This window comes from Callorhinchus milii, unplaced genomic scaffold (assembly GCF_018977255.1).
Source record: "Callorhinchus milii isolate IMCB2004 unplaced genomic scaffold, IMCB_Cmil_1.0 Scaffold5, whole genome shotgun sequence".
Taxonomy (NCBI): domain Eukaryota; kingdom Metazoa; phylum Chordata; class Chondrichthyes; order Chimaeriformes; family Callorhinchidae; genus Callorhinchus; species Callorhinchus milii.
This window is the reverse complement of record NW_024704746.1, coordinates 36,747,791-36,768,733: the sequence shown is the minus strand read 5'-3', so window position 1 is coordinate 36,768,733 and position 20,943 is coordinate 36,747,791. Positions and strand designations below refer to the sequence as shown.

At 39.2% G+C, this 20,943-nt stretch overlaps 1 protein-coding gene across 1 annotated transcript in view; it reads right to left on the bottom strand.

Moving 5' to 3' along the window:
* LOC103185324 (leucine-rich repeat-containing G-protein coupled receptor 5) overlaps nt 1-20,943 on the bottom strand; it is a 74,683-nt gene that overhangs the window by 11,014 nt on the left and 42,726 nt on the right. The window contains exons 5-11 of the mRNA XM_042335730.1: nt 14,189-14,404; nt 10,693-10,764; nt 8,045-8,113; nt 5,104-5,175; nt 2,201-2,272; nt 2,015-2,083; nt 1,813-1,884 (exon numbers count right to left, since the gene is read on the bottom strand). Of these exons, the coding sequence (XP_042191664.1) occupies nt 1,813-1,884; nt 2,015-2,083; nt 2,201-2,272; nt 5,104-5,175; nt 8,045-8,113; nt 10,693-10,764; nt 14,189-14,404 (642 nt within the window). The remainder of the gene's footprint in view (nt 1-1,812; nt 1,885-2,014; nt 2,084-2,200; nt 2,273-5,103; nt 5,176-8,044; nt 8,114-10,692; nt 10,765-14,188; nt 14,405-20,943) is intronic.

Genomic DNA, 20,943 nt, shown 5'->3' with positions numbered 1-20,943 from the left:
CAATTTAGCAAGGAAGTCTTCTGCCAGCTCACTACTGATGCATTTCCTGCACATTGTTTGCATGCGCAGTAATGCACAGGGAGCGCTGCTCATGTCACTAACTGTACATTACTCATATGCATTACTTCGACCCGGAAATCGTCCAATTTTTCACACCTCATTTTAATGCGGAGGTCTGAGCTTATGGATCCAGACCTCTGATTTGTAATGGAGTTTTTCCTGCGTGAATATTATAACAAGATCAAGCAGCAGGATGGTACTTTCCACATGAGCTTAATTCACGTCGTTTTATCAGTTGCAAACCCCTGTGCTAAAATGTTTTAAGATTTTGTGCCAAAAGAAATAATTAGAGTAACACCAAAAGGGTGTATTAATAGCTTCAGATGTGCAATTTAACAGTTTCTGAAAGCAATTGATGGATGCATGTATAAACCTGTGGGAACCTTGCAGAAATTGAGAATACATTTTGAAACTTTAGCTCAGCTTCTATGCAGTAAAGAAACATATTTAAGTGGAAATGAGAATTTGTTTGTTTGTAGCTTGAAATAATGAGAATATTTCATTTTTTAAAAAATTGATCAACTAGTTAAGAAATATCCATTCTGTGATCAATCAGTTTGAACTAATACCTGTAATTGATCTTTGTATCAGAGCAGTTCAAAGCATTCTCTGCAGAGGCTGTTGATTTTGGAGTGGGGGAAGGAGAAATATAATCCTACCCTTCCCTCTCCAGAAGACCTGATTGATGCTGAGGGGGGTGGGGTTGCGGTTCTATATAATACTAGGAGCTCTCTCGGTGACTATTTGAAGTGTGAGATGGTTATTCCCCATTAAACTCACCCAGGTGATATTTTAGTTATCAAGCATCAATATATTGTATTATTCAGTCATGGAAGGAATCAAAAGCCAACCTCAATTCTGTTCTCACTCAATGTCCACACATGTCCATGATTCCAACAGGGATCACTGCACTGTCATCAGAAACATGAACTCTGATTGATTTGTTTCTTCCCCACAAACCCCTCTTTTCCTTAGCCCGAAAGCACTAAGCCTGAATGTAGAATCCTAACGAAGCCCTAGTTTGAGAACAGCTAACTCAGCCCAGACTGGAAATTGAACCCGTGACCTTCTGATCTGTATTGGCTTAATGTGATACCGGTGGTGCTTTACTCACTAAGCCATTGCAAATTTGCAAAGGCTATTTAATGAATTACACTGTGTCACATATTAACTCTTATATAAATCTGATGTCAGATTTGCCCATGCAAACCCAATTCCTTTCTTCTCTAGTCCCCACCCCTCTCTCCCACACAAACAAGCAATTGGGATGACAAATTGAATATATTCTCCATGTTTGTGGGATGAATATCAGATCAGTTCCTGGTTCGGGTTGAGTTAGCTACGATAGGAACAGAAGATTGAATGGCAATGGTTGGAACCAAGCGATTTTATGCCTGCAAATTACAACAATCAAAGGAGTGAAATGTGCCCTGTTGTAGTGACTTTAACCTCGTAATAAAAATAATGCTTGCATCTATTATAGCACTTCATCAAGTTGTCAACACATTTCAAAGCACTTCAAAGGATTTATAGTGTAGTGACTGTGTATTTGTAGATATTCATGTGCTTATAGTGGGACAGTATGATAAAGTGTATTACAAGTGCAATGACTGTGTATTTTGTAGGCAAACCATTTGCATGGTTTCTGCCACTTTTTCAACTTGTGATGTTTTGGCATTGAAGATCTGCATCAGTTTTAGTTACAGGATGTATTAAAAGTGGATTCAGCAGTTGAGTTTTTTTATTACTTACAAGAATTGCAAGTTAGGCAACTGCTTGCAAACAGCTCTTGGAAGCGAAGTTATTTGCGCTCCTGTCAGTGTCCTGTCCAGAACAAAAGACATTTTTAAGCATAAGTATCTTGTGTGATAAAGATTTACAACGTTTCCCATTAATATCTTTCAAAGGCGCAGCTGAAATTGTGCCAGTTGACATAGAGGAAGTAGGGACTTACAGACTTTCTAGACTTGTGGTTCCAGTAAGATCCGGAAATTCAGTTATTTCTGTAGCTCCATTAAGCGAGCTAGAGTCAGAAAAAGAAATGAGCGAAACAGTTAGGATCCTAATATAAGTTTATTGGCTTAATAAATCCTGCAGAAGGTTTCACTTGGATAAGGCTAAAGTTTAAAAATTTACTTACAGAGTACGCAATTCGGGTAGATGTTGAAAAGCAGACTTTCCAACAAACTGAATGGGGTTGTCGTAGAAATGGCTGCAAAGGGAAAATAACACTAAGATTGTCATTTTTTTTCCAATCGTAAGTCCCTCGGGTGCTCGTTAGCTCAAAAGCTTAATGTCACTACCTTTTAAATTCACCTCTGCCTTTCTGCTGCTCAATTTAGATCAGGTGGCAAGATAGGCAACTGGATAAAGATGGCAAGTGCTTGAAGCAACTTTAAAACTTTCAAGAATTCTCAAAGGAACTGTGTAGCCAAATGTATGGCTTAAATCAGGCTCGTTCTTAGCAATAATATTTGAAACTACTCTCATTTGTCTTCTTAGCCCCTGCACTAGCTTCACTTATTTAACAAAACAGCTCACGTACTATGTCAGGTTGGCTCAGTTGAAAGCATTCTTGTCTCTTTGTCAGAAGGTTGTGGGTTCAAGCTGCATGTCGGAATTTGAGCTCATATAGTCCAAGCTAACATTCCAGTGTGTCCTTCAGATGAGACATTAAACCAAGGCCCCATCTGCCTGTTCAGGTGGACATTAAAGTTCCTATGGTATTGTTCTATAAAAGAAGGGAGTTTCTCCCAGTGTCCTTGTTATCAATTCCCCAGATATAATTAGTCATTCATTTCATGGTTGCTTGTGGGACATTGTTGTGTGCAAATTGACTGCTACGCTTGCCTCTTAATACGCAGTCACTGCACTTTATAGGAAATCCTGTAAAATCCTGTAAATCCTTTGAAACTCTCGATGGCTGATTTGATGCTATATCAAATACTAAGATTATTATTATTTTTTAAAAATCATCAATATTCTCCCATTTTCCCGATTCTCTCTGTGCATTTATTTTAATTATATTAGTTGAATTCGCTTTCTATATATTTTCAAATTAAACACCCGTTGTTTATCTCACACCTAATTCTTTCTGCCAACACTCCTCTGTTTGGAAAGAGAGAATAGCTGTTTTTACAAACCATTAAATGAAAACCTAACGATGGAAGATTGGCAGGGCCACATTGCAGTTGTGTCCAGAGCAATTTCGAATAAGATTTGTTTTGCCTCTGAACGAGGAAGAATGCTTTGTGGAGTCCTGTAGCTCAGTGGTTAGAGCACTCGCCTTACAAGCGAGACACCGGGGTTCAATTCCTGGCAGGGCGAAACCTTGGGCAAGTTTCCTTAATCCACACGCCTAATAATAATCCCTCCAAAAAAACCAAAACAATAATAAATTGGTCATTTTCAATGCACGACTGTCTGTGGGACACTGCTGTGCGCAATTGGCTGCCACGTTTCGCCCACAAATATATGGTCAATTCACTTTACAGTATATTCTGTGAAGCGCTTTGAGAGGTCGAGAAGACGTGAAAAAGCGCTATAAATAATAATAATAATAATCCTTGCATTTGATATAGCGCTTTTCACGTCGGGAGGACGTGATCAAATGCAAGGATTATAATGTAACATCCTTGTCAGCTGCTGTCAAGCAAAGGGCGAACCCAACGTAGCAGCACTTGAAGAACTGATGCTGCACTACAATTTCGTAAATCCCAGCCCAATGTGGGCTGGTACCATAATCTTGCCATCCCAATTCACAATAAATGTTGATGTTATTGTACTGTTTGTAACTTTTTACAGTCTAAAGCAGGGATGGCCAATTTCCGACCCGTTGCAGCCTCCTTGACTATGTTATGTATACGTAATGTGGAATGGGCCACAAGTTTGCCATCCCTGGTCTAAAAGATGTGAGGGCTAAAAATCCACCTAGTTTAGTCCTACAAGACTATTTTGTCTTAAAATTCAAGATTGTGGAAACGGGTTTTCTGTGGTTCTTAAAAAGAACCGGCTTCCAAATTTGACCTGAATTTAGGAATTCTCTACAATTCTTGGCAATTGTAAATTTTACTCCAGCAATCCTACAGGCTAAGATTAAATGGAAATTCAGGCCACAGGTTTGACTATATGTCACACAGGAAGGAAATGTGAGACAAGGTAGCAGAAAAACGTTGCCAGTGAAATAATTTTTCCCCTTTTAACATTTGCTCCTTAAGGCAATGACTCAGTTTTGGCTAGTCTATAGTACCTCATACAAGTTGTCATTTTTTATGTGTAAGCCTGGGACTATTCTACCATAAAGGCTGTTACAGCCATGTTCAATTCTGTTCTCACCTGGCCTCTACACCACTTTACGTCCACACTTATGCACTTTCAACAGGAGCGAAAGTATAATAATCAGGAGAAGGAACCTTATCAATTGTAAGTTTCAACCTGGCAATACTGCAGCATATTCCAAAAAACTTTTGGTTATAAGTGTTAAAAGAGACAGTTGCACTCCTGTCTCTTTACTAACATTTTTAGTTCAGTGCTTGTGATTAATGTTTGGAAGCAATGTTTTATCTTCCCCAGTTTTACAAAGTTTTGTTTCAGATGATTCCATTGTTGAGTAAACAGAACGTTTGCCTACAGAACCCCCTTTGGTACGTTAAGGAGGAGTTTGTTGCAGCTGGGGACCCACCCTTACCCCAGCCATGAAACTAAAATAATAGTTGGACAGAGTATACTTTGCGTTATTGCTTTCAATTTTAATAAAAGATTAATGAGATCGTAAGGTTTCTCTTGGAAATGGCACTTTCGATATTTTTCCAAAGTGCATTTATCCCAGCGTACCAGCCTTAAGGAATTAATTATACTTTTACCAACCAAAGGTGCAATTCATTTTATTTGCCACCCTGCTGGAAAACAATTTAACTTGGCTAGTTAAGAAAGGATTTTAAATATAGAATTCACTGAATGGAAGACAGAAACATTGAATTTACAGAAAACTGCATGCCGGTTCATAGTGCATTATACAGAAGCAAAGTATGAAAAAAAACTTACATTGTTAGCAGCGATGGATTACCAACAAATGCTTGCTTAGGAATCAACTGGATGTTGTTGCTGTGAAAGCCCCTAGAATAATTTACATTAAATAAGTAACAAAATTAAATAAGCCAGTCCTACACAATCTTAAATTTGAATCTTTGTTGTTTTCCTTCACAGTAATTCTGAGCCCTGGCAAGCAAACATAGGAAGAAAACCCTTAGTTGAGTTCTTAGCCCTTTAAGGATGCATTGCGTCATCCAGTGCATATCCAGCTCCAACCAGTACCTTATACAGTATCCCAAGGTTAATCACAGCAATTTTCCCCCCACGATTTGTTATGGCAATTCCCACATTACCTACGAGGATGCCAAACCAAGATTCTGGGGACTGATATGCAGCAACTTCTGCTTAATTAAGGAAGCCGTCAATTCACAGCAACCATTCCTCACAATCCACTTTCCAAGCAGCAATCCATGTTATCTACATTCAGTGTGATCTGTGGTGAGTTACTGGAAAGAGTCCCTCTTGAGTTTCTTAATGTATTAATCCCATTAAAATTGCTGCAAATTAGATCCCACTATTTGAGGTTGAAAGCATTGAGGTTCCCTCCATATTCTCTTTAGTTGCCCTGATCTCCCCCAGATCATGTCCAACCTATGCACACAGAACCACAGATGAGTCCCCATCTGCCTTTCTTACTAACCTACCTCAGCATCCATCCCTATGCTGGAGCAATGCCACTGCATCACAAATGAACTCTCAATTCTCAGACCTTTCCTTTTTTCCCTTTCTGTAACAAGCCATCTGATTTGTACAAGTGCTTGCTTAATATTCATGGAAGTGGCAGGAAATCCTTTTCTATTATCCCTGGTGCGAGCGATTACCTGTGGGGCTTTTCCTTTGACTAGGATTCCAAAGTCTGCAAACACACTGTAATCCTTTTGAGGGGAATATCAAAGAAAATTAAGTCTCAAGAAATTAAGGGAACTGATAAAGGGACAAATGGCTGAAACATTGAATTGACCCTAATTCAGGCACTTTCATTACATTGCTGCACTTTCACATGGATAATTATAAATAAATTCAGGGTCAGTCTTCTTGGAGCCTGTGCAATGATCCAAATATTTCAGCGTGCTTGATGTGACAAAACAAAATCAACTATGCCCCTTCCTTTCTTGATCCAATCAGAGTTATTCCATTGATCAAACTGACAAATGTAGGGTCAGGGGTTGAATTCCATGTCAATTGCTGTGCAATTGCATTCCTGCAAACTGATAGTTTCACAGCTAGAATCTACATTATATTATCAATATGCACCAAGTTTGTTGGAGCCAGAATATTCACTTCAGTACGCCTCGTGTCTGCTTTGGGAAAGCAGAGGATTGACAAATTTGAGTCTCTTATTGACGAGGTCAGCGGATGTATTAGATCCTTTGGATGCTATGACATTTAATTGGATTCTTTTACTTTTTTTTACGTTGACCCCATCACCCAAGGTGTATCAGATAACAAGACCCGCGAGGCCAAATATACTCAAGGCTCAATGAATCTTGGCTTTGAAAGGTGCCAACATTGGAATTTCATGCATTAAGGCAAGTTCCCTGGAAATGCCTTTTTCATGTCATTAAACTCCAATATGATTTCTCAAAATACTGTAGAATAAAATTCCTGCAATTAATGCCAGCAGTGAGAGGCCCTGATTCCCAAACAATCTTACTTCAGTTTGTTCCAAGGCCCTCTGGCTTCACACAATTGGATATAGTTGCAGAGTAAGATTTATTTCTCTTTCTCTNCCCCCCACCCCACCCCAATATTCTCACAACCTTCCAGAACCTCAAACAAATAGCTGCATGTATCTAGATTATGAGCAGTTAAGGAGGTTGGGGAATGTCCTTGATAGCTGAATGGGTAAAGGGCTGGCGGAGCACTAAGCTACAGAGACCAGAGGTCACAGGTTCAATTCTTGGTTTGTGCTGAGTTTGCTGATCTCAGCCAGGGCAGCAATATAGCTTCAGCATCCCTTATCTAGGGAGGAAAAACTGAGCTGGGCTTTCTGATCCAGTGACCCTTACTAGAAGGTTTGCTGTGTGCACATCAAAGAGAGATGGAATCAAGCGAAGCTGTGATGACTCCCAAGCAGCAGAACAGCCTACGGCTGATGACACGTGCAACAGCCATGAGGCAAGATACTGTACAATAGGTAATGTCTATGGAACTGCTGCCCAAGACGAGTCAGCATATTTAAGAGATAAAAGAGAAAAAATAGAGATAAAAAAGAGAGAAGAATTATATTGGAATGGATATTGGAATGGTACAGTCTCACTGAGTATGTCAACTGCTCTTAAAAGAACAAGCACCCCTTGAAAAAAATCTTTCTACATTGAGTAGAATAAATAAATGTATTAAATTAGCATACAGAGAACAATTTCTAAGTTTGCTCATATAAAACAAAATTCACTGCACTTCAAAAATAAAACTGTTACACACGATGGGCGTTTGGTACGCTTTGATATGATAAGATGCTATGTTAAATGCATTATTGATTGGTTATTTCTTGCAGGTGTCTGTATTTATTGAATTTTTCAATGAGTCCTCAAACCTTGTGATTTGAGTGGATGTTAAATTATGCGCTTAACGTTTCTTCCTCCTTCATCTGAATTAATTGCAAGGAATTTGGATCCAATTGGCTACTTGTCTCATTGATGTCTGTGGAATATTGCTTGCACAAATTAGCTACTGCAGTTTGCCTAGATGACAACATTTCTAATCATTTTCACTTTGTGAATCGCTTTGGTATATTCTTTTATTTGAAACCTATATAATTTAAGATGCGTATTATTTTATTATAGCTGTATTTCTTACTGATTTGCAATCTTTCATACAGGAACGTACAGGAGCGGAAAATACCATTGTAGCCTATCTGTTTAGTCCTACATTGGTGACATTGGGTACTTACAGCTCTTTGAGGTTTGTCAGTGCCCTTATAGCGATAGGAAACTCATCCAGATTGTTGTAGTTCAAATCTCTAAATAAAAAGGTTAACAAGTATGAAAAATCTAAACACACGACTTGCGTTCGACATCAGAGTAAACCTCTGTTACATTACAAATCCATGTGAACAAGTTCCAAGTGGTTCACCTTCTGAAATGCTACAATTTTAACACAATTAACATTATAGCAAATTTGTTGCCATTTTTAAAAACTTTTTTAATGTTTTAATACACTTTTAAAAACTTTTAAAAATGTATTAAAATTGTTTTTTAAGCTTTGGTGCATTAAACCATTGCCACCTTTAACAGATCACATGATCATTTTATGGAGAGGAGACAAACTGCATTTGCCTACTGTATTTGTAAATAACATGCAAGTCTTCAACTAAAATGAATTAGCAGTGTTTCATTGCACCTACAAACTCACTTTCAGTTTGCCTTTTAAATCCAAACAGATGATATTGGTCAGAAAATGTGCCAGTGAGGATTAATATGGGATTGGCAGTCGATGAAATAGCAAGTAATTTAAAGAAGAATTTTCCTATCTGCCTTTTTATTAAAAAAATTGGCATTAACATTTCAAAAACAAGACAAAAACTAGTCAGTTGGTGTTAAATATTGGTAATAGGTTAACATCCCAGTATTCTTTGTTGAATTACAGCCCATTCACTTTATTGATGTTACCCTCATACAGTAAAGTGGTCCTGATGCCTCTGGAAGTTCTAGAGCCCACCAGTATAGATGGCTTCAGTGACCATCCCTGGACATTAATACCTTCCTTCCAACAAGGAGACCCTCATGTTTTCTGGCTGCTGCTCAGCCTGCTCTTACAAGCCAACAAGTCTGACTTGTACAGACTTCTGTTTATTGAGAGGAGGTATAAGAGACAGAAAGAGTTTTTCTAATGATTTAAAGAGAGATTTGCCAGTTTACAGCCACAGATGTCAATATTTTACAAATCTTTCATATTTCTACTTTAATATTCACGGGCAAAAATCTATCAACTATCACATAAGGCTTTTTTTGTTAGTGGGGAGGATGGGTGGGGAATGCGCGATGAGGTTGTTTGCTTAATGGGTGTTCTCAGAGGTTTCCAGTTGTTTTTAATTATGGTTGTAGAAAGGTCTTTGGAACACATTCTGAACTCAAACTATGAGAAGATGTGCAGTTTTTGGCACATTCAGATATTGCAAAAATAGGCTAAGCCCCTGGTCATAAAATATTCAGCACCAAATTACAACCAGGGGACCTTGAAAGTGATGAGATTTAGGCTTTGAACACTGAATTATTAGCAACTGTTTACCTGTAGTAATCTGCCAGGAGGAACCAACTAAATATCATAAAATGTAATGAATCGTATGGTATACGTATGATATCATTATATATTCATTCTAAATTTATAGATAAATACTTGTTTTACAATTATTTAGATTTTTTTTCTTGTTTTGTCTGCTTCGCCAATCATTTCCCAAATATATATATGTGTGTGTGTGTGTGTGGTTTTTGTGGATTGGATTGTGATAAAGGTTGGAAACCTTGTCTGGATTCCCTCTCTATATTCTGGGGCACTGAGCTAATTGTAGTGCATCAACTATTAGCCCAGCTGAGATAAGCATAACTTGGAGCTCTAAGTTTTAAGAATGTTTGGAAAACAGAATTTTGTTCTTGTAAGAAAAAAAAGCATTTTGAATTGGGATGTGATCCGGCACTTCAAAATTATGTTAGCTATAGAAAATACAGATGCAGCTAGACTATTTAACTTTCACCGTGAGAGCAGAGGAGTGGACATGGAATAGAGTCCAAAAAAAATAGTGTTTTTGTCAATTAAGAACTAGATGGGAAGCTGCTTGAGAACATCAATGGAAGATGTGTGCTTGACAAAGATTCTGTAGGATTTCTTATTGCTATTTCTGTATTTCTGGCACTGGGAAAAGGGGAGATGGGAAATTATGTATGGAAAAGGAGACTCGTCCTCAATAATGGGATGGATGAATATATTGGAATATATGTGTCATTACCTTGGGGTTCATGGAGTATTTATATTATATATTTCCCTTAATAATAATAATAATAATAATAATATATTATTGGTGATAGAGTGGACTGGGTTGTCTAGTACATGGTAGTTGAGATTTGGGTTGTCTAGTACATGGTAGTTGAGATTTGACAATGCATATACAGTCACTATATGTGACAGAGATTATCTGTGATGTGCTTTGGAATGTTTCCAAATTATAGGTCTAATATGAAATACAAATTATGTATTTTTATCATTTGGTATTGAATATGGAAGAAGCTAACTTGATGGATGGTTTTCTGATTCCATACATTCTTAATTCAACATACACTGAGGATCAAACTTGGGGATCAAACCTGCAACCTTCCTGGTCTGTACGGTTCAGCTACTCACTCGATAAAACTGCTGTTAGTATGTTGTGCATTTTGAAATGTAAAACCAAGGTTTTTTTTAGAAAAAGAGTTAGTGCCTTTGTTTCACTATTTGAAAAAAAGATATTTTGATCCTTCTGTGTTCTTTAAGTCTTTTATCTGCATTTCAACTTATTTTTATGCTTTGAAAACATTCAAAAGGGAAACAAATCAGAGGTCAACTTACAAGGTTTCCAGGCTGTGGAGTCCATCAAAGCATTTCTTTCCCAGGGAGTGAATTCTATTGTTATGGAGATGTCTGCGGGGTAACATTAACAGCGCAGTCAGGAAAGCACAATGCACACAGCAGGGTTAAGCAAACGTTTTCATTGGTTGACTCACAAGGACCTTGGGCCTCGGTCATTGGAAATACTCATTTTATACAGGTCACGCAAAGGCTAGGTAAAACAACAATCACAACATAACTGCATCTGTGCATCTTCAAGATTGGCTTTAAAATGGTTGAAAATTATGTTGGGTGATACACCACCTCCCTCAATCTCTCTAGAGACTTCAAATTGTATTTGACTTATGAAGGCTTTCACTCCCAGCAGAAAATGCCAGGAGATCCAATACATATTTTACATTGCTGCCTAGAACAGTAATTCACCATATTTTTAGTTTTGATTTTTTCCCCAATGGTGTTAGATTCTGAGTCGTAAGATTGAACAAATTGCCTAGGAATTTCTGCACCAAGCAGTAGGATCGAGCTGAAACCTTCATTCTGTGATAGCAGTTAAGTGGTAATGCAGAAGATTTGCAATGTTCCAATGTATGCAGGGCATTTGTAACTGCAAAAGTATTTCCAGTTATTGATTTTTCGCAATGTATGACTTTAATTCCTCGCAGGGATGCTTCTGTGACTCAAGGAATGGTACGTATCCAATAAAAGCTATACAATATAGGTCTTGGAACTCCACTAACAGTTTAGCACAAGTGGAGTTATGTAGAATAGTTTTGAATCACTCTCTGATGGGAAGATGGATACACAGAAAACAGAGGCATTGAAAACAGAGTAAAATGGCACTATTTACAAATTAGTATTCTCATGAAACTGCAATTAAACAATTACAGAAAATGTATATGGTGTATTTACTGTATTGGTGAACAGTATGGATATCACTCTGTGTTTCTATTGGTTTCATTTCTTATGCTGTAATATGTTTCTACCTTACTGCTATATAGTTCTGAACCTCAATCTGAAACAGAGTGTTCCATCAATGATCCCAGGGAACAAATGTGTAACCAAATCACAGGAACAATGGGATTGGCAAGAAAACAGCACACAATGTATTGGGAATATGAAATCCTGCTCTCCCACAGGCAGCACTGTGTTTGTCCATCAAAATCTCCCACTAGTATTGGCTGAGTGTTGTGTCTCATCTTTTTCAGATGCCAGAAGAGAATAGAACTGGCATCCACCTCATGTTACATCTCAGGTGATAGATCCTGTTATCAAGTGAGTATATCCTGCCTTTGGGTTTTTGGTTCACTGGAGCAAGGCAAACATACCTTTCACCAAGAAGCCACCTTTCCAAATAGTCGGTATGCAAAAGCATTAATCAAATTATTTATGCGATTATATATTATATTAGAACACTCTACCACACGAGCACCTCCAAAATACAACCCAGTGGCTTTAAAGTCACACAGACCAAAAAAGGTTTGTGACTCAATCCCTGATCGGTGTTACATTAGCTGATCTCAGTCAGAATGGAAGTAGTAGGACATTATAATTAATTCTCAGTACCCGAGGCAAGGGAAGGAACTAATTGATAGGGTTTCTGCTCCTGACTGAGATTCAGTAATTCCTGCAGAAAAATGCATGTGTATGAATATTAGGTCAGGGGATGACTTGCGCTTGGTGTGAAGCCTTCTTCATCAGATATCCTATTGGTACTGGCATTCAATGACCTCCGACTTGCAATATTCCTCAATAAGAATTTGAGTCATATAAATAAGGTAATCTTTTAATAGCTGTAACTATTTGACGCTGACCCATGGCAACTAGTTTCAACTTCCAAAGAGGAGTTGCAAACGTGAATTCTGATGGAATTTGGAATTAAGGAATTCTGGTAAGGAATACCAGAAATTAGTCCATTGTCTGATCAAGTCAATCAGCACAAGTTCTGTCATGGAACCGTATCTCAGCATCAGTAAAAGAAGAGTAAGCGGTGGAGGAAACAAACAGAAATGCAGACCCATATTGTGGAGATGACATAAAATCACTTCTAATTTGGTGTTATGCTGCAAAAGTATAGCCACTTTCCCTTCCAGCTGGTCACATGAAATTGGTCCTTCTCTCCTGCACAACAATTCAGTTCAATGTGTCTTCGATATCTATAATACACCTCTTTGCTTGGTAGTGTTCATGGCCTTTTGGATAATCTTCCAGCACTCACTCTCAAGAACATGGTACAGTGGCCATGCCCTAAAAAATGGTAGTGCTGACTGGCAGCCATAGAAAAGACATTTAATTCTCTATTGGAACAATTGATGCCTCCTTTCTGTGCATCCAAGAAAGCATGTGCACCACATGGCATACAGTACTTGCATTACCACATTGAGACATTCCCAAACTGCGCTAACTGTGTATTTGAAGGAAATGCAGCAGCCAATTTATGTACAACAATCCCCCGCAAAAAACATAGAGTGCATAAACAACATTTTAATTGTCCTGATCCTCTGTAAACAGTGGGTAGAGATCTTTAACATCCATAGAACAGGCTACCAAAGCCTTGGTTTAACCTTTCAACCAAAGGTCGCCATCTCTGACACTGCAGCGCACCCCTTAAAACTGCCCTGGAGTTTCAGCCAAGACTATGATCTTAAAGTCCTGATGTGGGACCCACACCCTTCTGATCCAGAAATAAGAGTCCTATCAACTGAGCCAAGCTAACACCAAATGGTACCTGCAGAAATAGCAGATATTCCTGGCAAAACACCACAGCTTGAAATATTAGTGTTCCACGTTGAGTGCAACATTTGCTGTTTCTACTCAACTCTTGATATGACATGAAGTACTTGTGAACTAATATCAGTAGTACCTGGTGTCCTGTGATTAATTCAGCTATGCCAGTAATTGTTTGTTTTTGTTGAAGAACATCATTACTCATTAAAAAACCCAACAATTGTTTCACACGACTCCATGGTATTGTGACATTATTCCATGAACCAATATAGAGGTATCTCCCCCTCACTGTTTTGATGCTCCAGCTCCATAGAGATTCTGGCTAGTTGATCTCATTCTTCCAGAAATACCAACCCTACAGTGTTTCCAATACAGCATCAAACTAGCTTTTAAATGAAAACAAGTTGTTTCCTGGCTTCAGTTACCTTTCCCAATAACCCACTTGAGCTGTTGATTTCCCTCTGTATAAAGAAATGCTTTCTGACATTAGTCCTCAACTTGCCCTTCACAACCATGAACATGTGATTCCTTTGCCAAGTGGTGTTTCAGGTTTGTTCCATTTGCTATCCTACTTTAAAGATGCTTCTCAAATGACATTGCCAATATGCATACTTTTTAGACCACCAAGATTTATTCCTCAATCTGATCAGCATTTTTCACAAAGACCTTTTTCAGCCACTTGCACCAAACAGGCGTATCTAAAATTATGTTCACTTGGAACAAAGCTGCAATAGAATACATCCCCCNAAAAACACAACACAAAATTACTTACAGAACTACCAAGCTGGAAAGGTTTGCAAATGCGTAGTCAGGGATGTAAGGAATTTTATTCAAGGCCAACGTCATAGCCTGTAGGCAAAGTAAACTACAGAGAGCCTCCACTGGAATTTCTGTCAGGGCATTGTCATCCAGCCAGAGGTGTCGAAGGGAGCCAAGTCCTTTGAAACTGGTTGGTGGCACAACGGAAATATGGTTGGCATCCAGTCGCCTGGAGAAAAAAAAAAATACTCGCATTTAGCATAGCATCTTACCACAACAAAACATCTTAAAGAGCTTCACATGACAAACTCGTAGTGTAGTGGCTGATATGTAGCCAAAAGCAGCAGCTAATCTAGATGCTGGATTCAATCTCTAGTCTATGCTTGGTTAGCAGATACTAATCATCCTTGCATTTGATCTTTGCACCTTTCATGTCAGGAGGACATCTCAAAGGGCTTCAAAGGATTTGCTGTGAAGTGTAGTGAACATTTGACGTTTATCAAAATGCCAATGTTCAGAATTGCACACAGAACTGCATACAGAATGTTCCACAAATAGCTATGAAGTGAATGACAAATTTTACCTTGAGGATTTTTGGTCAGGACACTGGGAGAAACTCCCTTCTCTTTTCGAATAGTGCCATGGGAGCTTTAACATCCGCTTGAACAGGTTGATTTAAACGTGGTGCTTGGGACCACAACATTCTGACACAGAGGCGAGAGTGCTACCACTGCACCAGGCTAGACCTTAGGTATCAGCGAGACAGCAGTAGGAATGCTACAATTGCCTTAAGTGCCTCAGGATAGTGAGGCTAAAACTCCCACTATTGAACACCCCACTAAAACATCACGATCAAGGCCCCCTTGGGCAAGGAAGAGGAGCTAGTGCTTGGGGAACTGAATCCAAGTAGAAGGAAAACTGAATTAAACTACTTCAGCAGGGGATAGGAAAAATTGGTGGAGAAAATTGGCAAAGAGGAAGAGAAGCATAGAACATCTGCAGTTAATCCACTGGAATTAGGATAATCATCCTCAACTCGAGCACATTCTGTTTCAATTGAATTACACTGGATTATGTATGGATTGCTTTTATATTCTTCAAGTATTTATTAGTCTATTTAACGCCTCCACATAAACATAGACAAACTACAGTACATACTGTCCTTCATACAAAGGTTGGTGAAATCAGTTGCTGAATTGTCTAAAATTTCAGGTGTTCAGAACCTGAGCTGTCCTGTAAAGGTCCTCTCACCACACTGAAGGCAGATGAACGTCAAATAGTTGATGAGGAAACTCTGACACTTGAGGCGACAGCTTCTGGAAGGCTTTACCTGAAGTCTGAGTTTGTGAACACACATTTGTACACCCAGCACCAGGAATTCACCTTGATTGGCTTGTAGAGGGGTAAGCAGCTGCTGCTTAAATTCCACCCCTCCAATTGGTGGAACCTCTAGGAGTCCTGTAGCTCTGTGGTTATTGCACTCGCCTCGGAAGCGAGAGACTTGGGTTTGATTCCCGGCAGGGAAGTTTCCTTACTCCACATGCCTCTGTTTACCTCGCAGTAAATGGGAACCTGGTTGTTAGTCGATTGGTGGATCGTTTTCCCGGGGGTAATAATTCCTTCCAAATAAAATAATGATAATAAATTGGTGATTATCCTCCTTGGGGCAGAGGTAAGCAGGTTTCTTTGGACCTGAACTTGCTCCAAGGTGACATATTTGGCAATTGAATGTTGGAATTGAGCCAGTCCTCTGCAGTGGTTTTGGTGGTGCTGATGACAGCAGAGCCAGTCTGGCTCATCAGCAGGACTCGGGAGGGCCAGACCAGTCACTGTTGACTCTTCCCAATCAACTTGTGTTAACCCTGCAGGCCAAAGCCTTAAAGAGTAGGGTGGTCCTAGCTGGATAAACAGACAGTGCGACAAATGGCAAGCTATGCAGTTTTAGCTGGTTAGACTCCAGCAGTACTCCAACACACACTCTGGGGTTCCCAAGCCTTGCCTCTTGCTAACTTGCGCCTAATAATTTCTGGAATTAGATAAGCAGGAGAGAATGCGCATTCCATTCCAACAATCTATAATAATAATAATCCTTGCATTTGATATAGCGCTTTTAACAGTTTCTAGACGTTTCAAAGCGCTTCACAGATTATACTGTAAAATGAATTGACTGTATATTTGTGGGAGAAACGTGGCAGCGAATTGCAGACAGCAGTGTCCCACAAACACTCGTGGATTGAGTGACCAAATTATTATTGTTTTTTTTTGAGGGATTATTATCCCCGGAAAAGACGAACAATTGTGTTCCAACTACTGCTAGGTAAACATAGGCGTTCCATCTCTGTGATTTCCATGTGTAGCTGGGATGCATGGAATTCTGTTTGATTTGGATACTCTTATGCTGGTGATGACATGTCTGACACCCAGCTGACCAAAAAAAAACTCATGCCTTTCAAAGGATTGAAAGTACCATTTTGATATAATTTTTTTAAAAAAATCAAAGCAATGTTTTTGGCAAATTTTGCAGGGCAAATAATCCCTACCTTTTTTAAAAAAGCAAAAGAAACTTAATACACACAGGTTGATCATGCCAGATATACTTCATAGCTGTCAGGAAACTAGGTAGAACAAAACAATCCTGTTAAATGTTTTATATTTGTTTGGTTTCTAACAGACCGCCTCATGGAATCAATTAGACTCCACACGACAAAAGAAACCAGGTAAGGAAAAAAGGTTTGGACCCCACTGGCAAATCTCTAACTTTTATCTTAATGTGTTATTCCAAAAGTCAACAGCAAAGGAATTATATATTAAAGAGAATGAAGTCAAGAAGAAAAAAAAATCAGAATTAAAAGGAACCAACGAGCAAAACACATGGCAATATCATATTTAAAGATTTGTTTATACTGCTGGGAGTTATTATGTTATTATTTCCAGGGAAGGGAATTATTTCGGAGTTAACTGCATGCACAAACTCTGAAGTTATTCGTTAGTTGTTTAATGTATTAAAAGACTGATTGCAATGACCAACTTTTTAATAACATTAGAAAGATGTCCCTTAGAGACATTGAAAAGATATCCCTCTGCACTGCACTGCACTGGATTTGCAACCAGTGGATTTATACAAAGAACCGCATGTGATCCAGGCTTCAGGAATCAGGGCTGCTCAAGCTTGATTTATACTGCACTATGTTCACCATATTTACAGCATCAGTTACTAGGAAAAAGACCAAAGAACCCACTGGAGCAAAAGATGTAACATTAACACAGAGAGAAACCGGAGAGGAGGCAACAATAACACTGATTACAGAGTGCAGTTACAGTCGGTCTGCCATGCAGCACGGCTGCTGTCCAGCACAAGAATGTGTTTACATGCACATCACCATGAGTCAATGTCTTCAAGAGAGGAAGGGAGAGAATTGAAGGGAGGGGAACATTTTTTTTTCTCCCTGAAACCTATACTTTAGACAAAACAATGACATTTTCTTTCAGATCCAATTCATTTTATTACCAACTGCTGTACGTGTCGTGTCATCGAGAAGTTAATACCCGATGTTGGAGTCACTTCTATTATTTTCCCCTAAAAACATCCAATGGCTTAGTTGGTAAAGGCATCGTCCAAATGAAACTGAACCATTCAGATTTGGATGGTCCCAGGAATAATCCCTTGTCTGCAATCAGTTAGCTGATCTGAGTCTGGACAACAGTAGGTCTCTACAATTGGCCTCAGTCTCTCTGGGATAGGGAAGTAAAATAATTTCCTGTGCTCCTGGTCCTGGTTGCTATCTGGCTACATTATGGAGCTTGGTTGGATATCTTACTGTGCTATGCAGACTCACATGTCAATGGTTATTTGGAAACTGAAGAGTAGCTGGAACCATCTTGTATGAATCATTATCTTCTGAAGAAGGTGAGAGGCAGATGGAGGGTGGAGGTAGGGATTTACAAATTATGGTTTACATCTGTGAACAAATTATACCATTGACATGCTTACCAATAATTTTATGAGTTAACATTTTCCTGTTACTGTAGATCACCCTCTATACTGTGTCAGATGTCATCATGACCTGCCCCAAGGATCTCGGTACAAATTGTCTTTATGGCTCAACAAAAAAATAAACTGAGGACTTGTGAGGAAAAAAGCTAAACATAACCAGCTTGCTTACTTCTCCGCTCTAAATCAAAAGAGTATGGGGCACTTCTGGTTTCTATCAGTTTGTTCTATCGACTGCATACATCCTAGCTTTGCTGAGGATATTTGTAATGTGCACTCTGCCATCACTGCAAACTAATTTTCAGATTGTTGTTTAATTCACCATCCAATGGAGCATCATGTGTACTGGCTCACCAAAGTCGGAATTCAGGATGCTCATATTTTATAACCAGAATATCGCGCAGTGCAATTGGAGAAGGTCATTGCAGTCTGGAGAAAATGCCACAGACGAGTGCTGGAGTCTTTTTATTTTTATTCCTGGGTCCATTAACAGTTTACTCAATAATCTTGAAAAATAAGTGCTAAATATTTTCGGAGAACTTAGGACCTCAGACGTCAACATCAAGCATGAATCAGTAACCCTGAGTCATAGAAAAACACATTCGAATACAATGGTTATTTTCTGCTCAATTCCCAGAATTATTGCAAGCTTAATTGTTGAACCTTGAACCAGACTTGCTCAATAGGAAATAATTATAGGGAAAGGACTAGACATTGTTGTTCTTTTTGACCAAATTTAATTTATCTGTCTGTGGTTTTAAAATGAATGTTGCTTTCTACCATCAAAGTTTAGATTTGCCACCAAAGGGAGGTTGAGTTTTTGGGGCGTAATTTTTTAATCATATATGGTTAAGTAATAATTATACTACATAATAATCCTTGCATTTAATTTAGTGCTTTATCCTGTAGTTGAGACACCACAAAGCATTTCATTGGATTTACTGGAAAGTGTCGTGACTGTATTATGCAGGTGAACGTGACAGCCAATTTACGCACAGCAATGTCTTACAAACAACAACAACAAAATTGCATTTGTAAAGTGCCTTTCACATTGGGAGGATGTTCCAACAGTCAGGGATCAGGACCCGAGCATGGGGGACAGGGTTGGGATGAGGAAGGGCAGAGGGAGGCAAGGCAAAGGGATCGTGGGTTGGAGTTCCAAAGAGTGGGGGCAGAGAGGCTGAAAGCCCAGCCGCCAAAGGTAATAATAATAATAATAATAATAATCCTTGCATTTGATATAGCGCTTTTCACGTCGGGAGGATGTCCCAAAGCGCTTCACAGAACACACTGTAAAGTGAATTGACTGTACATTTGTGGGCGAACGCAGCAGCCAATTGCGCACAGAAATGTCCCACAAACAGTCGTAGATTGAAAATGACCAATTTATTATTGTTTTTGGTTTTGGAGGGATTATTACTAGGCGTGTGGAGTAAGGAAACTTGCCCAAGGTTTCGCCCTGCCTGGAATTGAACTCAGGTCTCTCGCTTGCAAAGCGAGTGCTCTAATCACTGAGCTACAGGACTCCACGGTGGGTGGGTTGGGTGGGAGACCTGAAGCAGGCCGGAGCCTGCTGAGTGGAGGGAGTGGACAGGTTGATTGAGGGTCAGCAGGTCAGAGATGTAGGAGGGGGCAAGGCCAAGGAGGGCCTTGAAAGTGAGGACAAGGAGTTTGAATTCTATCCTCTGAGGAATGGGGAGGCAGTGGGTGAGGGCAGGGGTGATGGGGTCATGGAGCCTGGAACTATTAATGCCATTTTATCTGGAGGACCGTTGGGCAGGACAGCGGGAGAAACTCCCTTCTCTTTTCGAATAGTGCCATGGGATCTTTAACATGCATCTGAACAGGCAAACAGGATCTCAGTTTAAGAACACCATCTACCATAATGTTGTACTTCTCAAGCACTGAATTGGAGTGACAGCCTATGTAGTCCCTCTGTGGGGCTTGAATGGGAAATTTGGTGAAGAAACATTCAATGCCCTGTCATTACAAGCTAATGTAAACGCCTCTTACAGAAACGTAGAGATGGTGTACAAATATTGCAAAGCAATGTGAAAAATAATAAAACATTGATGTCCGATCCATACGTACAATATCATATTTAGTATGCACGGTACAGCACTCATGTTGAAACGCAGGCACATCATGTGGCTACAGTGAAAGTACAATGTACTAATTAAGATTGTGTGCTTATCAGTTTTGTTTGCAGTCTCTGTCTGCTTTACTATCAAAACACCCTCCCTCCTTATTGTGAATAAATCTGCAGTTAATGGCCATGTGCCACGGTTTGGTAGGCTCAAGAAACAAGGTCAAACAGAATGGATTTTGAAGCTCATTGTCAAAGAATATGATCAAAGCTTATTTATATTAAGTGGCTTGCCACAATAGGCAAGTGCAAGTTTCATATCAATGCAACTCAAATTTCTGTCAGTGATCTGTTGGGAATAACCACAGTTTGCTGTATAATGTACACGCTCTCGTAACCTACAGGTTCCACTTTCAATTAATATTGGATGTACTGCTGCTCCATACTTTTGCTGTTCACACCACCCTCTCATTTTAAAGAGAGAATGAAAAGCAAAGAGAAGACAGAAAAACAAAACATTAGGCTACACTGATAAATGTACAACCCATTTGATTTAAAGACCAAGAGGAACCCTGGTTCAAATCCCGTGGACCATTTGGTCTCAAATTTACAAATTGGGCTAAATTGTGAAAACCTCTTGAATTCCGTTTTAATTTGGAAGTCAGATTTCTGCCGTTGTTGGCTTCCAAAT